A 19,865-nucleotide genomic window follows, 5' to 3' on the forward strand; every position below is an offset into this window, starting at 1 on the left:
TGAACTGGTGGAAGGGCAGGAACTATTCAACTTTCTCAATTTCCCTCCAGCGGGCCCCCAGCTAGACATTCAGGTAGACTGCTAAATCTCTGAGGTGTCAGCCCATCAGCTGAACACAGATGGGGTCCCACAAAAACACTTCTCACCACGCTTTATCAACATGTTTCCAGCTTACTTTTTTCCCTCAGGGGTTGGGAGTCTTATGACATCGGCTGGGATTCTAAGACCTTTGCTCCAGCCACCCCTGACCTTTTCTGCTTCTCAACTATGTCCAGGGAGTTCACTCCTGAGGGTCTCTGTATTTGCCTGTGGCTCTTTCTGGAACTGTCCCCCCTCACACCTGCTCATGGCCGCTTCTTCTGAGTTTCAGCTCAGTATCACCTCCTCAGAGAAGCCCTCCATGACGACTTACCTCCTCACACCCTGCCTGCTCTAGCAGTACTGCCACCTCCTCTGTGAGGCCACCCCCTCTATCTCCTTTAAGAGCTTCTATGGCGCTTTGCTCGAAGCTCTTCTCTTGTCAAATGCGCGGGGCTGGGAGGCGGCGAACTGTTTCCAATCCCCTGCCTCTCTGGGCCAGTGTTCCCTTTATGCCCACGAAGCGCTCTGAGAGCAGAAACACGCGGCAGGGACGACGCTTTCCTCAACAGGCAGGTGGCCAAGAGCCTCTTACTTCGTGACCCCAAAGTGGCGACCAAAGAGCACGTTGCGTGGCACCCGACTCAGCCACAGCCTAACCCAACGGCCCAAGGCTACTACGCATGCTCCGCACTCCAGACCACGCGAAGTCGGGGGCGGGGCCTTGACGCGCCTGCGCAGGTGCTCGCCCGGCTTCCGGGAGGTACCGGCGCGATGGGACAGAAGGCCAGTGTTGCCGAGTAGCGGCGGCGTAGGGGCGTGCGGGCCAGTGGCCCGGTCCGAGGGCTCAGGTCTCGGTCTCTGGAACAGCCAGGGAGCGCGAAGAGAACCTAGGGTCGCTGCCCGCCGCCACCACCAGGCATGTCCGCCGAGGCCTCGGGCCCGGCAGGGGCCGAGGCGCCGTCCCTGGAGGTCGCTAAGCCCTCGGGTCTCGAGCCTGGCTCCGCCGCCTACGGTCTCAAGCCACTAACCACGAATAGCAAGTACGTGAAGCTGAACGTGGGCGGCTCGTTGCACTACACCACGCTGCGCACCCTCACCGGACAGGACACCAGGCTCAAGGCCATGTTCAGCGGCCGCGCGGAGGTGCTCACTGACGCCGGAGGTACGCGGGCTGCCCTTGCTTACTCTCCTGCATCCCTCCAGATCCCGCCTCCCTTTCCCCTAGTCTGTCGTCGCCCAGTCTTCTCATGCCCCTTTACTCCTACCGTCCAATTAGCTAGTTCTCACCTCCTCCGGCGCCCACATCCCATTTCATCTCCCCTTTCTCATTCATTATCTCCCTCCTCCCCCGGTCCTTACCCCCAGCAGTAGTAACCAACATTCATGGACCACCCGCCGTCCCCCGCCCTTCCAGCTACTCTGCCGGGCGCAGTGGTAAGTGATTAAACATGTCAGCTGAGAATGTTCATTACTGCGTCCCACCGACACTCCCACCCTTCACCCCTCAGCTCAAAAGACTTGGGAACCCGCCATGCTGGCAACAGCATCCTTCCAGGCAATTTTCATCAGTTTCTTCCACTTGCCGAGCCTTTTGTTCCGCTCTCTTCCTCAGCGCTGCCAACAACCATCCCGGAGTGTTAGAGGATTTTGTCTGTCTCTGTTCCTCTAACGCAGGTCCCTGTACACTCTAGGAATCTATCTATACAGACTGTAGAAGGAGGGGGCTGCTTTTGCTTTGCCAGGGACGCCAGAATGGAGAGTGGACAGTTCTCCTCACCAGGTGAACCTTACCCTCTGGAAGTGTTGCATTCAGCTCCGTCCCCCATATGCCCAAGTGGAACTTTAAAGTTTGATGGGGGGAGGGGGAGGTGATTCAGAAGGGGTTAAGAATTATGAAAGCCGGCAAATAAAAATTGGGGAGGTATCGCTCAGCCTTCATATGCCTGAAGGTGAATAATTTTTTTTTATTGAATAAGTATTTATAAAATGCCAGTTAGTGTTAGAAATAGTTTGGTAAACAAATCTGGTAAGATACGTTTTCCAGAGTTTTGCTTTTTTTCTCTGTGTGTGGGGGGCGGGGCAGGTAGGGGGACAATAAACAAATGCAAAAATGCAAAAAATGAGAGCAAAGCATGTGATTTCAGATAGTAATAAGTTCTATGAAATTTATGAAGTAGTGAACTGGTGGGTGCGGTAGACATTCTTAATAGGGTGGTCAGAGTTAGCACAAGAAGTTAGGAGTTTATTGATAAGGTTATCTGTAGGTACTTTCTCATGATGAAAACCTTCACAGTGTAGACCAGACTTGGGAGGGAATTAATTCTCTGTGGCTGGATGTGTTTTAAAAATAAATAAATAAAAGGCCCATGGGAGAACTCACTGGAGATGTTTTAAAGGGATTTTCTTGGATATGGCAGAGGCCTGAGACAGATTGGTATTCAGATTTGTGGCTTTGGAATCCTTTTTTCATAAATATAGTAGTTCTGTGGCCGTCAGCAAAGCCATCCTTTTCTCCTGCCTCTCCCCACCCCACCAGGTTGGGTGCTGATTGACCGGAGTGGCCGCCATTTTGGTACAATCCTCAACTACCTGCGGGACGGGTCTGTGCCACTGCCTGAGAGCACCAGAGAACTGGGGGAGCTGCTGGGCGAAGCCCGCTACTACCTGGTGCAGGGACTGATTGAGGACTGCCAGCTGGCACTGCAGGTGAGCATCCCTTCCCCACCTCCTGAGTCCCACCCTGATTCCCATGTCCCTGGGAGAGCTGCCCAAGCAGTTAGCTGTTATTAAAGAAAAACAAAAGGAAATATGGCGCAGTGACTGGAATGTTGCCTCTGGCCTGACTCTGACTGGCTGTGACCCCAGCAGTTTCGGGGGTCCTCTGCATTTCTGCTATCCCACCACCACCTCATGCCAAGACTGCTGCGTTGTTTGAATGACTTCTTTTCTCTGCATCTTGCTGTTTCTACCCAGCCAGTCGAACTGTTACACTGCCACCGCAATAATGATCCTTAAACACAATCCCAATTTATTCTCTCCTTTGCTCAGCAATCCCAAGTAATGCCCTTGTCTCACTAAGTTAAAAAAAAAAATTCTAAATCTAAATTGTAATATAATGACCTCCATGATCTGGTCCTAACCTGGGAGGCAGCATTCCATCGCTTCCATGGCTTTAAGTAACTTTTTTTTCTAGCAATGAAATACTGTAGAAGCAGCCCCTCCTGATAAAACAGGGTTGGCAGTTCCAGAGCCCCATCTGCTGGGCTTCTCTTCTGGGGATCTCTTAGAATTCTGAGGAAAAGAGGTTGGAAAGGACAGCCAGGAGATATGGGTTAATGTCACCTCCCCTGCTGCTGACTGAGTGACCTTGAGTGAGTCAATTCCTACCTCTGGCATTCTGTTCTCATGTTCCAGAAGATAAGGAAATGAGAAAAATATGTGCGATGTAGTGAGTTTCACAGAACCTTTTATTCTGTTCTATTTTTACAGTGTTAAAAGTGTCCTTTCTTTTATGATATAATACTAGTAGCTTATAAGAGTTTCTTTTTTGATGCCCTTTATATATGAAAAAGTGGCAACTATGAACAACTTTTTGTTGTCTTGGGGAATACTTATTAGTCCTTGAAATCCAAAAATATAAAATTCCTTTGGGCAATAGCTGTGTTTGTTTTTCAAGTTTTTTGACTGCATCTCATAGAGAAAAATGCGTTTTTATATCTTTATATAACCAAGGGCCTCCCAGGTGGCTCAGCTGGCAAAGAATCCACCTGCAATGCAGGAGACCTGGGTTCAATCCCTGGGTTGGGAAGATCCCCTGGAGAAGGGAAAGGCTACCCACTCAAGCATTCTGGCCTGGAGAATCCCATGGACTATATAGTCCATGGGGTCGCAAAGAGTCGGACATGACTGAGTGACTTTCACTTACTTAAGTAACTGAAGTAAGAGTTCTATAAAATGATACTTTTAGTGAAATACACTCTGATATGTTTTCTTTCTTTCTAATGCTATTTGCGACCCATTAAATTTATTTCATGGCCATTATGGGTTACCATTTGCAGTTGAAAAAACATTAAACTAGATGACTTTGGAAGTGCATTCCTGTTTGGTAGCTTTACATGTATCTAATGTTATCTCGTATATCCACCGTGGTTAGGGTCTGTTACCTCCTTGTACATTTGTTTGACAAAAGGAAACATGAGGGAACCTGGGGATATATCCAGGGTCAAAGAACTGTTTAAGCAACAGAGCTCCAAGTCAACCCCAGTTTATCTGACTCCCAAGTACAGTACTTTTTCTTCTGTACTCCAGCTGCCTTCTTTCAAAGTTTTCTCAAGGCTGTTCCATCCCCAGCCCACTCAGCTAGAATATGTGTGTGTGTTTGGAGGTTTGGGGTTTTGTTTTTAAGATTCAGGTTCAGAGTATTGAGTTCATCATACTTCTCAGTGTGCACTTAAATATCTTTAGTCTCTGCAGATCTTTTCACTTTTCATTTTCCCTTCATTACCGATCCCCTGCCCACTTCCCTTGTCCTCATAAGTACCCCTCCAGTTCTAACGTTTCAATATGTTTGCTTGGATTATGTTTGTACCCTTGAAAACCTATAAAGTGTTGCTTTGTATACATAAGCATTTAAAATTTCCGTAAATGGCTTTGAGCTATGGATTGTGTGTTCTGTTTCTGAATTCAGCACTTTTTCCAAGTTCCGTTCATGCTGCTGTACATACATTTAGTTCTTTGCTTCTAACTGCTGCACAGGAATCTGATGTGCATTCGTAATATTTTGTTTATACATTCCTCTGAGGTTGGAGACCTCGATTGCCTCCTGCTTCCTGCCCCCACAGACGATGCCACAATGAGCATCTTTGTACCTGTGCCCTCGTGGGTCCCGGACCAATGTTTCGCATGATTATAGCTGGGATTGGAATTGCTGGGCCACAGGACACATACAGATGAATTTCAGCAAGTACTCTCCCGAATGGCTGTAGCACATTATATTGTTGATGAGCAGTGCATAAGGAATCCCATTTCTGCATATCTTCAACAGCTCATGGCATCACCCAGCATTCTAATTTTGTCCATCTGATTGGTATAGAGTGATCTAATTTTGATATGCATGCTTCTGATTACTAAGTAGATTAAGCATCTTTTCATATATTCACACTAGCGTTTTTGGTTTCCCCTTCTGTGAGTTGCCAAGTCTTATTCTTTACCAAATTTTCTATTGAATTTCCTTTTTCTTGTTGCTTTGCTGGAGATTCTTACATAGTTTAGTTCCTAGAGAGAATTAAGCCCTATTATTCTAGGGCATATACTTTACATAATAAATTAACTTCTCCTGTGCATATAGAATGGTACTGTTTATCTGACATTTTCAGAAGAGTTGAGAAAATAGTTACTCAGATTATTTGCTGGGTTTTGATATTCAGTAAGGAACCCCAGTTGAGAAAGTCTGTTTCAGGTAATAATTTCTAGTCAGTTTTCTATGTTGCCAGTCATTTCACTTAGAATGTCATCTATCTGTGATGTCTGTTGTCGAACAGAAATTGTTGATTTTTAAAAAAATTATACATAACCATTTATTATTTTTAATGCATATATAAGTATTGTAGAAATTTAGAAAACACAGATAAAAAAAATAAAAGCACCAAATACTCTTCCAGGTCTTTTCCTGTGTGAGTGTGTTTGTCAAAATATGATTATGGTGTATGTACTGCTTTGTAATCTGCTTTTTTTGTTCATTAATAATTGCTATCTTTCCATGTCAGTGAAATTTTATCTAACATCAAGGGCATGTATAAATTTCTCCATTTGTTCCAGAAATGTCTGTCATAGCTGGTTCACATCTAAACCAATCCAGTCTAGATCCCTGCATTACATCTGGCTATTATGTTATTTTTCCAACCCAAAGCAGTTCTTTTCTCATAATACTGACCACCAGTTGTCCTGCACAATGACCTACTTTCCAGATTTGCCTGATTTGGTTTGTTAACCCTCATCCTATCTTGAGTTTCTCTAAACTAGATGGTAGATTGAAAGGCTTGATATGAAAAATTTTGATTAGAAAACATTTTAAGTAATGTTGTATATTTCATACTGTGTTATATAAAGACGTATAGTATTGTTAGTATGACCCATCATTACTGATGCTCAGAATTGGCCACTAGATTCAAGTGGTGATGGTTTGATCCTTCATTGTAGTTCCATTCCTTTGTTGCCAACTAGAAAGTAATGCAGGTACTTTATGAATGGCAGTTATCTATCAACCACACAATTGTTAATTCTCACCAGAATCAATCATTTCATTAGTGTTGTAGAATAATTATAATTCATTCAACATTACATGGGATTATTTATAAAATGCTTTTCATTGTCAACTGGAGAGACTCTTGAGTTTAATATATTCAAATTCCTCTTTTTTTTTTCCCCCACAAGATCCTTGTAGGATCTTAAGTTTATTCTGTATTCTTTATTAGCTTTGTAGTTTTATCTTTTGTATATGGAATTCACTGTAGTAATGTGAATTATGAAGGGATTTAACTCTTTTGTCCTCCGTGGACCAGACAGTGCCATCTACTACACAGTCTGTGGTAGCCAGTGTCCGAGAGAGCCACCAGCAATTTTTTTTGCCTATTGGTTTTATTCAGGTTCTTGTTCAGTCCCTTCCCACACTGGATAGGGCTGACCTGTGTAACCAGTTGGAGATTGCAGAGGTGATAGTGTGTGACTTCTAAAGCTAGGTCATAAAAGACATATCAGCTTCTGCCTCTCTCAGATCACTCACTGTGGGGAAGCCAGATGCCTTGTGAGCATATTCAAGCAGCCCTAGGCAGACATCCACTTGGTGAGGAATTGAAGCCTCCTGCTCATGGCCAGCACGAACTCTCAGCCAAATGGGTGAACTATCCCAGAATTGGATCCTCTGAGCCCATTCAAGTTTTTAGATAACTACAACCCTGGTCAACAGTGGACTCAAACTTTACGAGAGACCCTGGGCCAGGACCACCTAACTAAGCTGAGCTCAAGTACCCAACCCACAGAAACTGTGAGATAATAAATGTTTATTGTTTTAAGCTGCTAAGTTTGTACTAATTTATTACCTAGTAACAGATAGCAGATTGTGGTATCTGGAATGTAATTCTGCCAAAACAAAATGTGGGAGTGGCTTTAGAACTGCAGAGTGGGCAGAAATTGGAAGGACTTTGAGAAAACTATTAAGAAAAGCCTAAAAAGCTTTAGAGTATTCATAAAAGTCTGATGACCTTTGAGGAGGCTGCAGTGTGGAATGTGTTTCCTGGAAAGTGGTGGAAAGGGGATCCTTGTTACGTAGTGGCAGAAGTAGCAACACTGTCTCTGATGGTAATGTATTAATAGAAAGTAGAAAACATACCTAATGAACTGGGTGCTCTAGCAAAGAAATTTCCAGACAGAATGTTAGGTGCCACAGGTTTCTTATTGCTTATACTAAAACAAAAGAAGAGAGGGTAAGCAGAAGGAAATTGAACACAAAGGAGCCAGTAATTTGGCACGGGGGGTGGGGAGTAGTGCTTGAACATTCCCAGCCTTTCAAATAACAACTGATGTTAAAATTAACAAATGGCTTCCTGGCAAAGAAAAAGTACAGGGCATTCTCAATATGATATGGTCTAAAGATGAAGCCATCACTTCATTGGAAATAGATGGGGAAACAGTGTCAGACTTTATTTTTGGGGGCTCCAAAATCTTGCAGATGGTGATTGCAGCCATGAAATTAAAAGACGCTTTCTCCTTGGAAGAAAAGTTATCACCAACCTAGATAGCATATTCAAAAGCAGAGACATTACTTTGCCAACAAAGGTCCGTCTAGTCAAGGCTATGGTTTTTCCAGTAGTCATGTATGGATGTGAGAGTTGGACTGTGAAGAAAGCTGAGCGCCGAAGAATTGATGCTTTTGAACTGTGGTGTTGGAAAAGACTCTTGAGAGTCCCTTGGACTGCAAGGAGATCCAACCAGTGCATTCTGAAGGAGATCAGCCCTGGGATTTCTTTGGAAGGAATGATGCTAAAGCTGAAACTCCAGTACTTTGGCCACCTCATTCGAAGAGTTGACTCATTGGAAAAGACTCTGATGCTGGGAGGGATTGGGGGCAGGAGGAGAAGGGGATGACAGAGGATGAGATGGCTGGATGGCATCACCGACTTGATGAATTTAAGTTTGAGCGAACTCTGGGAGTTGGTGATGGACAGGGAGGCCTGGTGTGCTGCGATTCATGGGGTTGCAAAGGGTCGGACATGACTGAGCGACTGAACTGAACTGAACTGAACTGAAAGATGAAGCTGAGGATGCGATTGTAAAATTCTTTGTTGAAAGACCTCAGAATATCCAAGAAGATGCCTCAGAATCATTCATTCAAATGATAGCTCTTCTAAGAAGCTTAAAGCTATTGTCAGGCAGCAGTCTCAGCATAAGCTCAAAGTAGAGAAGAGCTCATCTCACAAAGTTGTGTGGGTGTGGTTTTTGTCTAATGAACTGAACCCTGGACTCACAGTTCAGTTCAGTCACTCAGTCGTGCCCGACTCTTTGTGACCCCATGGACTGCAGCACACCAGGCTGCCCTGTCCATCACCAACTCCAGGAGCTTGCTCAAACTCATGTCCATCGAGTTGGTGATGCCATCTGGTTATCTCATCTTCTGTTGTCCCCTTCTCCTCCTGCCTTCAGTCTTTCCCAGCATCAGGGTCTTTTCCAATGAGTCATAAGACATCCATTAAGTTTTTAAGGGAATTATATTGGCAGAAACACTGCCAGCTTAGACTTAAAGGGACAGAGATAATACAAGAGGAAAAGAAACCTTTGGGCTTCCAAAAGTTGTATGGGCAAAAAGCAGGCTAAAGAAACTATAGAGCTGCACTGAAATGATCACAACATTATTAATTGCCTATACTCCAATATACAAGAAAAAGTTAAAAAAAATTAACTATGGAGCTGCAAGCATGGACTATCTTTCATGGAAAAGGAAGGATGATTCAGGTCAGAGCCAAGAGCCATAAAGAAGAATCACCGACTTCTGCGCATCAGCACTGTAATGGAATGGGACTTTGGGGCAATCTTAGGAAGAGGTGGTGAGTATGTTTTGCATATGGGAGGGATTTGAATCTATAGGGGCCAAAAGATGGATTGTGGAGTCATCCTCCAAGGCAATCCTCAGTGATTCTTATTCCCTAGCATTCATTCCCGTGTGTTGTTCCCTTCCACATTGAATAGAGCTAACAAAACTATATCATAAAAGACTGTGAGGGGACTTCTCTGGTGACCCAGTGGTTAAGAATCCGCCTTGGATTGCAGGGAACACAGTTTCAATCCCTGGTCAGGGAACTAAAATCCCACATGCTGCAGGGCAGCTACTGAACCTGAGTATCACAGCTCCTGAGCCTGTGTGCCAGAATGAAGGATCCCACGTGCTGCAACTAAGACCAATGCAGCCAGATAAATAAATATTAAAAAAAAAAAACGGCCTCTACTTTGCTCTCTTTTGGATTATTTGCTCTGGAGAAGCCAGCAGCCATATTGTGAGGACACTCAAGTAACCCATCACAGAGGTCCAAATGACAGGGATCAAATATTTCCTGCCAGTAGCCAGCAGGAACTTGCCAGCCATATGAATAAGCTTTGTGAAAAACAAATCCTCCAGATGAAGACAGCCTCAGATTACTGCAACCCCAGCTGACTTGACTGTAACCTCATGAGAGACCCCATGCCAAAAGCATTCAGCTAAGCCATTCCTGAATTCCTGACCCACAGAAATGGATAATAAGTATTTGTTGTTGTTTTAAGCTGTTTGGTTTTGGAGCAATGTTACACAGCAATAACTAATATACACTTGCCCTCACTGATTTGTGATGTTCTGTCTGTAAATGTCAGTTTTCATTTTATATATATATATATATATATCAGTCTGTTTCCAAGTTCTCTATTGTATTTCATTGTTTTTGTTTGTTTCCACACAAGACCTACACTGTTTTCATTATTGTGGCTTTGTAAGATATTTTAATATCTGGGAGGGTCAATCTCCTCTTTCTTGACTCTTTTTAAAAATTCACCTAAGTAATAGTAGAATTGTTCTTCCATGTTAATTTTAGTAGAAGTCTTAGGTGTTTCTAAAAAAAAAAAATTCTGGAATTTGTATTAGAATCACACACCTAGTTTTTAGGTTGGGGGAGGTGAGAAGGGTTTTGGCGTGAAGATTCTCAAAGGCAGAGAAGAGAAAAGAAACCTCTGTGTCTGGCTCTAATTCTCCCTCCAACCTCCCACCCAGCCCAGTTCATTCATTCAACAGATATTTATTGACCATATACTGTGTACTAGGTATTTATTCTCTAGACAGAGACTATGAGCAAATATACCAAAAAATGAGAAAATGTGAGGACCTGAGTGCCATGAAGAAAGTGAATGGAGAGTGTGAAAAGGAAGAAGTAGAAGGGGCTAATTAGCCAGGGAGCCCAGGGAGGAGGACTGGTACCCTCCTAGGGGCACTAGTCGCGTTGATACCTGAATGGCATGAAGGGGCCAGCCACGCAGACAACTGCGTGCTGGCCGTTGCTGGAAGTGGCAGCAGCAAAGGGGGCACAAGCTGGATGCAGAAAGGAGCAAGCGGGGCTCAGCCCGGCAGGCAGGGGAGAGTGGCAGAGCCGAGGTCAGAGGGCTCACACGTGGACCCTGAGGAGTCTGGATTTTTTCCCCAGAAGCAACAAGCAGTGTTGGAAGGCTCTTAGGGGAGCAAGTGGCCTTTGGTTGTGCTGTTAATCACCTTCCGCTTCTTCTCCAGCAAAAAAGGGAGAACGTGTCCCCGCTGTGCCTCATCCCCACGGTGACATCTCCCCGGGAGGAGCAGCAGCTCCTGGCCAGCACCTCCAAGGTGAGGCCCCTGAGCCCTGTAGGGTGGAGGCTGGGCGCCTGTCCCGGCAGCCTGACCCCCACCCTTCTCCACCCTCTTTTCCCCAACAGCCCGTGGTGAAGCTCCTGCACAACCGCAGTAACAACAAGTACTCCTACACCAGGTGACCCCCTCGGAGGTGGGGAAGTGCAGTGGGTGGAACCCTGGGCTCCAGCATAACCCACGGGGAGGGTTATGGCCACACAGAGGGTATGGAAAGAATCCTGCCTGGATGCAAATTCCAGCTTTGCCACTTATCCCCTGGGGACTTTGGAGAGGTCATTTTCACTTGTGAGCTTCAGGTTTTGGGTTGGTTGTGGGGTTTTTTTGAGCTTCAGTTTTATCAGTGAACTAGGGTCCCAGTGAGGATTAGATGATAATGAGTAGCATTTCCTAAGTGCTTGCTTTGTAAGAGGCATGGCTGTAAGCACTTTACATACATTTACTCACAGGAACCTCACAGTCGTTGGAAGTAGTTATTGTTGTGATCTCCATTTTACAGATGAGGCCTTTGAGGGAGCAAGAGGTGAAGTAATTTGCTCAGTGTCACTCAGTTAAAAGGGGGTGGAGCGAGAATGTCTGGTGAGGCCGCTTGCCTCCGGAACCTGCACGGGCAGATCCCTCTGCTGTGCTGGAACTTGCTGAACAAATGCTGCTTCCTTTCCAAGGCCTGCTGGGCACCAGCCTCCTAGGCAGGACCAGAGTGCTGGGTCTCAGGGCCCCTAAAGCTGAGGTAAGGGGGGTGGGTTGCAGAACAGAGGGAAGGAAGCCCGTCGTGCTGAGGCCTCTTGGCCCCCCTGGTCCTCAGCACTTCAGATGACAACCTACTTAAGAACATCGAGCTGTTTGACAAACTGGCCCTGCGCTTCCACGGGCGGCTGCTTTTCCTCAAGGATGTTCTGGGGGACGAGATCTGCTGCTGGTCTTTCTACGGGCAGGGCCGCAAAATCGCCGAGGTGTGCTGCACCTCCATTGTCTATGCCACGGAGAAGAAGCAGACCAAGGTCAGGTGGGATTCGGGGCCTGGTCAGGGAGGGCTGTGGCGGTGGGCAGGATCAGCACCCCGGACAGAGGCAACCCATCCAGTCAGGCCTGGGAATTCCAACAGTAGGAGTCAGGAGCTGGAGTTTCAAGTTTTGGGGGTCATATTTCTGTAACCTTGGGTTAGTCATCTTAACTTTCTGTGGGTCTTTGCTTTTCTATCTGTGAAAGGAGGGTGTTGGATTAGAATGGGATTCTTAATGTAGGCCAGTTGAGTTTCAAGGCTATCTTGAAAGAATATGTGGTTTGGGGTTTTGTGTGTGCATTTTTCTGTATAGAAGGACCATACCTGTCATTAGACTTTCAGAAGAATCTAATGACCCAGAGTAGGTTCTTAAAACTTCAAGTATTTGGAACACACTGAGATTGTAGGCCTTGAGTTATTTCCATGGCAACCATCATCAGAGACTTTCTAAGCATTGCAAGAGGCTTGAAACCAAGGTAAATGAGATGCTGAGTGAAAAACAAGCCCTCTGTGATGACATCTGTCCCTGAAGATCTTATCACCCTGGTCCCTCTGACCTTGACAAGATCTTGGAAGTCTCTAAGCACCCAGTGCTATTTCACACCTCACGGCCTTTGCACACACCATTCCCTCTTAGGATTATATTTCCTCATTCCTGTCTGCTTGTGAACTTGTGCTTAATCTTTAAGATCTAAGCCAAGCATCACTTTCTTTGGGACAACTTAGCCCAAGAATTTTCAAGACAACCACGCCAGAAAAGTTGGTCCTACCCACCTCGCAGCTAAAGACAGCGTTGATTGTAGTCTGCTGGGGATGGGACTGTGGAGGGTGTTTACTTCAACAGCAAGGGGTTAGCTTCTTGAGAACAGAGCTATATCTTTTTTTCCCCTCTCTCTCTAGCACTAGCCAGGCTTTTATCACACTACAGAAGCTAGGAAACATTTATTGAATGCATGAATGAATGAATAACCCAGTTTCCAAGTAGCTTCCTCTGTAGTTGGGAAGACAGGAAGATAAACCAGTAATGAGAATGCAGCTCGTTAAAGTTTTGTTGTTTATATATCTCCAAGTCACACAAAGGGAACCCTTAACTACCTCTTCATCCCTTTCTACTCTTCTTCACTCTGCCTCATTGCTTGGCCTTGCTGCTGATCTAAAGATACACTAAGCACACTCCTGCCCCAGAATTCTTACACTTGCTGTTCTCTTCTCAGAGTGATCGCTAGTTCTCTGTCTGGTTCCTTCCCTCCCTTCCTTTGGCTGTTGGTCAAATGTCACCTCAGTGAGGCCTTCTCTGAGCTCTGTCTTTAAAGTGGTAACATTCCTCCCCTTTTCCTGCTATAACTTTTCCAAAGCATTTATCATCATCTGACATTTTATATCTTATTACATGTATGTCTGGGTCCTCATCCTAGAATGTAAACTTCCTGCGGACAGGAAGTTTGCCTGTTTTATTCACAGCTGTATTCCCCAGTGCCTCGAATAATGCCTGGTACTGTGCAGTCACTCAGTAAATATTTGTCAAATGAAAAAAAAAAAAACAAGAGACCTAGCAACAAAGGACAAAGCAGATAACTCTGCCTGACTTCAGAGCTGGACTTCACAGCATAAGCATGACTTTGCTGAGTAAAGACATTGCAAAGAGGACAGTCCAGGCTCGAGGAACCTGTGACTGTGGAGGCTAGGCGACTGCACAGGCTAGGAGGCCTGCCAATGCAAGAGCAGCCTGGGGGAGGGGATGGCTGTATAGTCGGGCCAGAAGGAGGGAGCTGGGGGTTGCTGGCCTTTGCAGGTGGAATTCCCAGAAGCCCGGATCTTTGAGGAGACCCTGAACATCCTGATCTACGAGACTCCCCGAGGCCCAGACCCAGCCCTCCTGGAGGCCACAGGGGGTGCAGCTGGAGGTGGTGGGGCCAGCCGAGGGGAGGAGGAGGAGAACCGAGAGCACCGTGTCCGCAGGATCCACGTCCGGCGCCACATCACCCACGATGAGCGTCCTCACGGCCAACAGATTGTCTTCAAGGACTGAATTTTGCCCTGAATTTTCCTCTAGCCACTGGGACCCAAGTCCCTCTCTCTTTTCCTCCTCCCCTTCCCAGATCTTTGCCCCGGCTTTGCTGGCCAAGTCGTGGGTCTCCCTTCCGTCCCTTCATCACATGGTACAGTTCACTTTGGCCCTTTTCCATCTATTCCCACCTCATTGCTAACCACACGGTACATTCCAGCCCCTCCCCTCAGAGGCCTTCAGAAGGCCTACGTTCCATCCTTCATCCCCATCCTTGTCCTGCCCTCTCCCCTCACCAGCCGGTTTAGAAGGATTTAGAATTCCCTTTCTCTTTTTTTAGTACATCTTAACACGCCAAAGTGTCAAGCCAGCCCGTAATAACACCCACCGCGTTCTGAGCCACCTCCTCACCATTGCGCAGGCTTGTTTGCTCCCTCCTCCTCCCCACCACTCTCCCTACTTCCTTAATACTAGGCTGACCTGGGCCTGCACCAGCTCAGCATCTTCCCAATTTGTTTCATATTATTTATTATTTTAATTTTCTATTAAATGATTGGAATAAAGCCGAGTTGAGGGTCTGGTGCTGGCTCCCAGGAAAATGGCTTGTTTAGGGAGAGACCTGGATAACAGACCTTTGCCCCCAGCCTTTCCCTGGGCTGGCAGCTGGGAAGAAAGTAGTCAGGAGAGGATTTAAAATCTATATTTCAGCCAGTTCCCACCCTCAGCCCCACCCCACCCCCTGCAGTGGAGAGGCGGTCTTGGCTACCACTCAAGCCATCCCTGAGTGCAGCCTCTCTCCAGCCCGGATGTCTGAAAGGAGCATCTTCCTTCAAGGGTCTGGTGCGAAGACGAAGTCGAGAGCCTGGCGTTCGGCCCCAGCCACATTGGGATGCCAGAGGTCCACGATGAAGACCACTCGAGGCCCATCTTCGGGAGAGCCTAGGGCACGTGGGGTGGAGACAGCAGAGCAGCTGACATTAAGTACTTACAGGCCAGAGCACTTACCAAATACTCAGAAAGGCAGACACTATGCAAATAAGTGCCAGTCACTGTTCTAATCCCTTATGTGTATTAGCTCTTAATCATCAAAACTAGGAGATAGTACCATAAGCATTCCCGTTTTATGCAAAGTAACTGAGGCAGAAAGAGGTTAAGTAACTTGACTCAGGTCATACTTCTCATAAGTGCCAGAGGGAGGACAGGAAACCAGGTGGTCAGGTCGAGGGTCTGGTGCCACGAACCACTTGGCTGTGCACCTACATTAGCTTATTTAATCCTTACAGTCACTTGACAAAGAAGGGGGTTGCCCTGTTTTCCAGGTGATTGGAGAAATCATGTGACTTGTTCAAGGTCATGCAACTGGGAAATAGTGGTGTAGGACAGGAAGCCAGCTGGGTCCAATTCTGTAGCCTCTATAGTCTAATCCCCTTCACTCCAGTCCCTCATCCCTCCTGGCAGAATGGGAGCCCCATTACCATTATGAGCCACTGTGTATAGGAAGGAGTCATCCACCAGAAGACAGTGTCCCTCAGCCCAGCACTGGGGCTCGCCCCCGACCACCAGCTCACAACCAGGGGGAATCTTCAGGCCTGTAGAAAGAGATGCAGACCTCCAAATTCCTGCCTCCATTGAAGAGGCCCACCCCCTTGAGTCAAAAAACAGAATCTGAGAATTTTACATGCCAGGTTCTATGGTTTTATGACCACCTGATGAAAAGAGCTGACTCACTGGAAAAGACCCTGATGCTGGGAAAGATTAAAGGCAAAAGGAGAAGGGAGTAGCAGAGGACGAGATGGTTAAATAGCATCACTGGCTCAATGGACATGAATCTGAGCAAACTCTGGGAGATAGTGCGAGACAGGGGAGCCTGGCAGGCTGTAGTCTGTGGGGTCGCAGGGTCGGACATGACTTAGCACCTGGACAACACAACAACAAATGGTGTTCCCTAGTTCTCTAGAAAGTGACCCATGTAAAATTACAATACAGTAGTGGATGAGAGGAAATGCTAGGAGATGGGAAACACAGTGCAAAGCGCAATCTGTTCTGTTTCAGAGAAAAGGGAAGGGTTTCTAAAGGAACCAGCCTCCCTTCTTTAGCTTCTGTCGGTTTAACTCAAGAACCCTCTCTTGTGTTAGGTCCTCTCTCCCCAAAAAGTATAAAGCAAAGGGCTCCATCCTGCCGAAGACCACACAGTGGGGTGCAGAAAACTGAGGAGCCAACTCAAGTAATGGGGAATAGGAGGACATCCCAGAGGAGGTGTGACATTTGAAAGTGTGAATTGTGAAGGCTAATTAGGAGTTTTCCAGGAGGTGGTAAAGGGGGAAAGACATCCTAGGTTAAGAGCATGCGTGTGGCATCTGCCAGGACCAGCCAGAAGGCCTTCATAATTTAGGGCATGGTGGAAAGGAAGGGAAAGAAGGGAACAGGTGGGAGAAGAGAGAAAAGAGCTGAACTTGATCCAGGCTCTTCAAAGCCAGTGTGCTTTAAAGTATAGAACACATTCAACTGGTAGCACAGGAGTAGGCAAAACGAGGTCATAGCATTAAATAACTTATCAATCAGAAAATGAGGGATTGCTTTTTTTCTCCTCATTTTCTTTCAACCTTTAAAACACTGAAAAGAAAATCTCAGTTTGATGCTACCATAACTTTAACACCCCTACTAACATTGCTGCTTTTTATTTTTTTTATTTTGGACTGCACCATGTGGCTTGTAGAATCTTAGTTCCTTGACCAGGGATCAAAACCAGGCCCTCAGCAATGAAAATACAAACTCCCTGGTGGCTCAGTGGTAAAGATTCTGCCTACCAATGCAGGAGACGTGAGTTTTACCCCTGGGTCAGACGTGGGTTTTACCCCTGGGTTTTATTCCCTGGAGAAGGAAACGGCAACCCACTCCAGTATTCTTGCCTGGGAAACCCCATTGACAGAAGAACCTGGCAGGCTACAGTCCACGAGGTCGCAAAAGAGTCGGACACAACTTAGCAACATTTACAACCACTAGACTGCTGAGGAATTCCCAACATTGCTCCTTTTTAAAGGAGGAGAATGTAGGCTTCAGTCTCAGACTAGAAGATTTTGCCAGAAGTTTTCAAGCTTTTTTTTTTTTAAGTTTAAACTTGTCTTATGAATAACTTCTATTTAGGGCAAGTAATACTGATCATCATTGTTCTATACAGATGCCTTCTAATAAGTAAAACATGAGGGGGAGTCAATATGAAGAAACAGGACAGGTGGTAAATGACTGTGGGAACCTTGTGAAGATGGCTTTCTGATCATTGAAACTCAAGAAATGCTGCTGTAGGCAATAGGGAGTCATGGAAGATTTCTGAGAAGAAAGGCATGATCAGAATCACAGTGTAGAAAGCTATGATGGCAAAGGAGAGAGTCTGGAGGGGAAATCGTGGAGGCAAGGAGGTGGTCTGCAAGCAGCATCCACTTACCCAGATGACATCTGACGCGGGCATTAGTGGGCCCACAGCGGCCATCAAGCCGGGCGCCAGGCAGGAGGACGGAGAAGCCAGCATTGCCGAAGGTGTTGGCACTCATAAAGCTTCGCAGCCCCCTCAGTGCCCGATAGGCCCCTGGGCACCGGCGGCAGTTGCTGGGTTGGCAGCGGCCTGCTTGGTATAGCAGGAGCTGGTAGCACCCAGGGGCCAGGGGTGGGGACCAGCCCCGAGGCAGAGGAGTCGTCCCTGAGAAGTCCCAGCTCACAGCCCCAAAGTCCCGCAGGATAGCTGGGAAGCTGCTCTCCAGGAGCTCCACATCGTGCCTCTGGGCCTCCCGGGGCACGAAGGGGGAAGAGGGCAAGTCTGGCAGGAAAAGCAGGCCTGGGCGCTGGATGCCCAGGACCCCTGGCCCTCCCCCCGAGCTGGGGGCACCCTGAGCTGCCCGCCTCACCCTACCCATCCCTGCCCAAGAGTAGCGCCTGGCATAGGCCCGAAGGCGACGGCTCATTAGGCCTTCCGTCCTGGGTCCTTCTCCGGACTCTCCAGAGCGGCCTGGACTTGGCCTGCCCGCTTCAGAGCACCCTCCAGGCCTACCACCAACAGCCCCAGCCCGACTTCCAGCCCCCAGGGCCTGCATGTCTTGGGAGCCCAGGCGGTAGCAATACCAGAGGAAAAGGGAAGTGAGGGCTCCAAGGAGCAGGGTAAGGGCAGAAGAGGCCAGAGGCAATGGCCATGCAGGCATGATGGGCAGGGAGGCCCTGGCCAAGAGGCCTGGGCCATCCTCCAGACCCCAGTTCCCCTGTCCCCCCAGTTCTCCACCGGTTCCCTCCATGGCTGCTCCCTGGCTACCCCCTGTGCTGCTTCCTCGCCACATTCCTACTCTTGATTCTCTGTCCTTCTGAGGTCCTGTTGCCACCGTGTACCTTCTCCTTTCTCCCTCCCTTCCTGTACCTCTAACCCTTCTTTTCAACTCTCTTCTTTCTATTTTGCCTCTCTCCTCCTCTTCTTTCTCCTTCCGGCAGTTTCCTCTCTCCCGTCAGTCTCTCCTGTCTCCCCTTCTCCTTTCCTCTCTCCTCCTCCACCACCGCCCCCACCCCACCTCTTTTCGCTCTCTCTTTTCCTCCCCCTGCCCTCTGCCCTTCCAGCTTCCCCAGACAGCACTTCCTACCCCACTTGGACCCGCAGCCCCGGGAAGGGAACGCAGTCAGCCGTCCTCTGCAGCGACTTCTCTCTCCTTCCTTCCCCTTGTCTCCTGCCTGCCCTCGCTTCTCATTCGACCCGACCCACGGCTTCTCTCTCTCTCTCCCGCTACCCCCTCCCCACCTCTCTCCTACTCGCTCCTTTCTTGGCTCCCACTCACCCTGACGTCACCCCTCCCCACAGTCCTCTCAGCTTGGCGACCCCCGCCCTCGCCCAGTGGCAACCGCAACTCAGCCGGGTTGGGGTCGAGGGGCTGGGGGGGGTCCGTCTCCAGATTTGCCTCCCCCGGCCCCTACGGGCCGCCACGTGCGGCGCCGGGGGCACAGCGCCAACCTCCAGCGCCCCGCAATGCGAAAAGAAAGGGCGGGGCCTGAGCGGGGTGTGGCAAGCTAAGGGGCGGGGCGAGGGCGAGGACTGATCGACAAGGCCGGCGCTCGCGGTCTGCGGACAGCGATGCTGCGGCCTGTCGATGGGTCAGCCGATCTCCAGACCAGACGGTCTGTTACTCCACCTCCCCCTTCGCCTTCACGAGAGCCAGCCCCCGGCGGGAGCCAGATTAATACTGAAGGTGGCCGCAGCCAATCGCCCGCCGCGCCGCGGGCCAGGCCAGCTCGGGCGGGGCCGAGAAGAGCTGTCCTTTCTGGTGGTGCTGAAAAGGGCGCTCCGGAGGCCTCTTGTGAGGAGATCGGGAGGAAAAAAAAAAAAAAAATCAAAGTTGAAGCCGCCGGACAGCTGGCTGGGGTGTGTTGTACGTTGGGGGGGGGGGGTGTCTCCCCTCCCCAGGTCCCAGCCTGTCACCCCTTAGACTTCTCACAAACGTAGGAACCTGTCATTCTTCTGGAGGAAGGGAAAGCCCATTCCACATGAGCTCCTCTGAAAGGGTCTGGAAGTAAGCCGGGGGCATACTGGGAGGCTGAGCAAGAGCGAATCCAGCTACGCTGCCCCACTGGGCACCCCAGGAAGAGGAGATTCAGCTTTCAAATATGCTGGAATGGTTGGGGGAGGAGGTATAATTACTGCTGGGACCAGAGTTTCTTTCGCTTCCCCTAGGGGCCGCGGGAGTGAGGATTACGACCCTGGCTCATGTGGTCCCTCCTTCCTCCATCTGCACTTCCTCCTCTTCCCTCCCCCCACCGCCCCCAAATAAATCCCAGGCCCCTCCCTTCGCCCGTCCCCAGGATCTGACGTGGGCTCGATACCTTTCTCAGCTTCTCCC

The 19,865-nt window shown here is 48.2% G+C and overlaps 2 protein-coding genes across 3 annotated transcripts; one reads left to right on the top strand and one right to left on the bottom strand.

Moving 5' to 3' along the window:
• Positions 1 to 784: 784 nt before the first annotated feature.
• On the top strand, positions 785 to 14,569 carry KCTD13 (potassium channel tetramerization domain containing 13). 2 transcript variants are annotated; one of them, XM_069570012.1, is made up of 6 exons: positions 785 to 1,243; positions 2,618 to 2,787; positions 10,883 to 10,972; positions 11,062 to 11,114; positions 11,799 to 11,999; positions 13,789 to 14,569. In XM_069570012.1, the coding sequence occupies exons 1-6, from the start codon at positions 1,000 to 1,002 to the stop codon at positions 13,826 to 13,828; spliced, it is 798 nt and encodes a 265-aa protein (XP_069426113.1). In that variant the 5' UTR covers positions 785 to 999; the 3' UTR covers positions 13,829 to 14,569. The 2 variants fall into 2 exon arrangements, with proteins under 2 accessions (XP_069426113.1, XP_069426112.1); XM_069570011.1 differs by having other exon boundaries at positions 11,799 to 11,994.
• A 226-nt stretch (positions 14,570 to 14,795) lies between these two features.
• On the bottom strand, positions 14,796 to 18,408 carry ASPHD1 (aspartate beta-hydroxylase domain containing 1). Its single transcript, XM_069570013.1, has 3 exons — positions 17,444 to 18,408; positions 15,477 to 15,590; positions 14,796 to 14,940 (listed from the first exon to the last, which is right to left on the bottom strand). The coding sequence occupies exons 1-3, from the start codon at positions 18,321 to 18,323 to the stop codon at positions 14,831 to 14,833; spliced, it is 1,104 nt and encodes a 367-aa protein (XP_069426114.1). The 5' UTR covers positions 18,324 to 18,408; the 3' UTR covers positions 14,796 to 14,830.
• Positions 18,409 to 19,865: the final 1,457 nt, after the last annotated feature.

This window comes from Ovis canadensis, chromosome 24 (assembly GCF_042477335.2).
Source record: "Ovis canadensis isolate MfBH-ARS-UI-01 breed Bighorn chromosome 24, ARS-UI_OviCan_v2, whole genome shotgun sequence".
In the NCBI taxonomy this organism is placed as follows: Eukaryota; Metazoa; Chordata; class Mammalia; order Artiodactyla; family Bovidae; genus Ovis; species Ovis canadensis.

Excerpts from the sequence above, each read along its gene's own strand:
- KCTD13 (XM_069570011.1), top strand. The coding sequence starts at position 1,000 with ATGTCCGCCGAGGCCTCGGGCCCGGCAGGGGCCGAGGCGCCGTCCCTG. Across the intron at positions 10,973-11,061 it reads TCCTGGCCAGCACCTCCAAG|CCCGTGGTGAAGCTCCTGCA; the intron begins GTGAGGCCCCTG and ends TTTCCCCAACAG. Across the intron at positions 11,115-11,798 it reads AACAAGTACTCCTACACCAG|CACTTCAGATGACAACCTAC; the intron begins GTGACCCCCTCG and ends CCTGGTCCTCAG.
- ASPHD1 (XM_069570013.1), bottom strand. The coding sequence starts at position 18,323 with ATGTGGCGAGGAAGCAGCACAGGGGGTAGCCAGGGAGCAGCCATGGAG. Across the intron at positions 15,591-17,443 it reads CCGCGTCAGATGTCATCTGG|GCCTGAAGATTCCCCCTGGT; the intron begins GTAAGTGGATGC and ends CTCTTTCTACAG. Across the intron at positions 14,941-15,476 it reads ATACACAGTGGCTCATAATG|GCTCTCCCGAAGATGGGCCT; the intron begins GTAATGGGGCTC and ends CACGTGCCCTAG.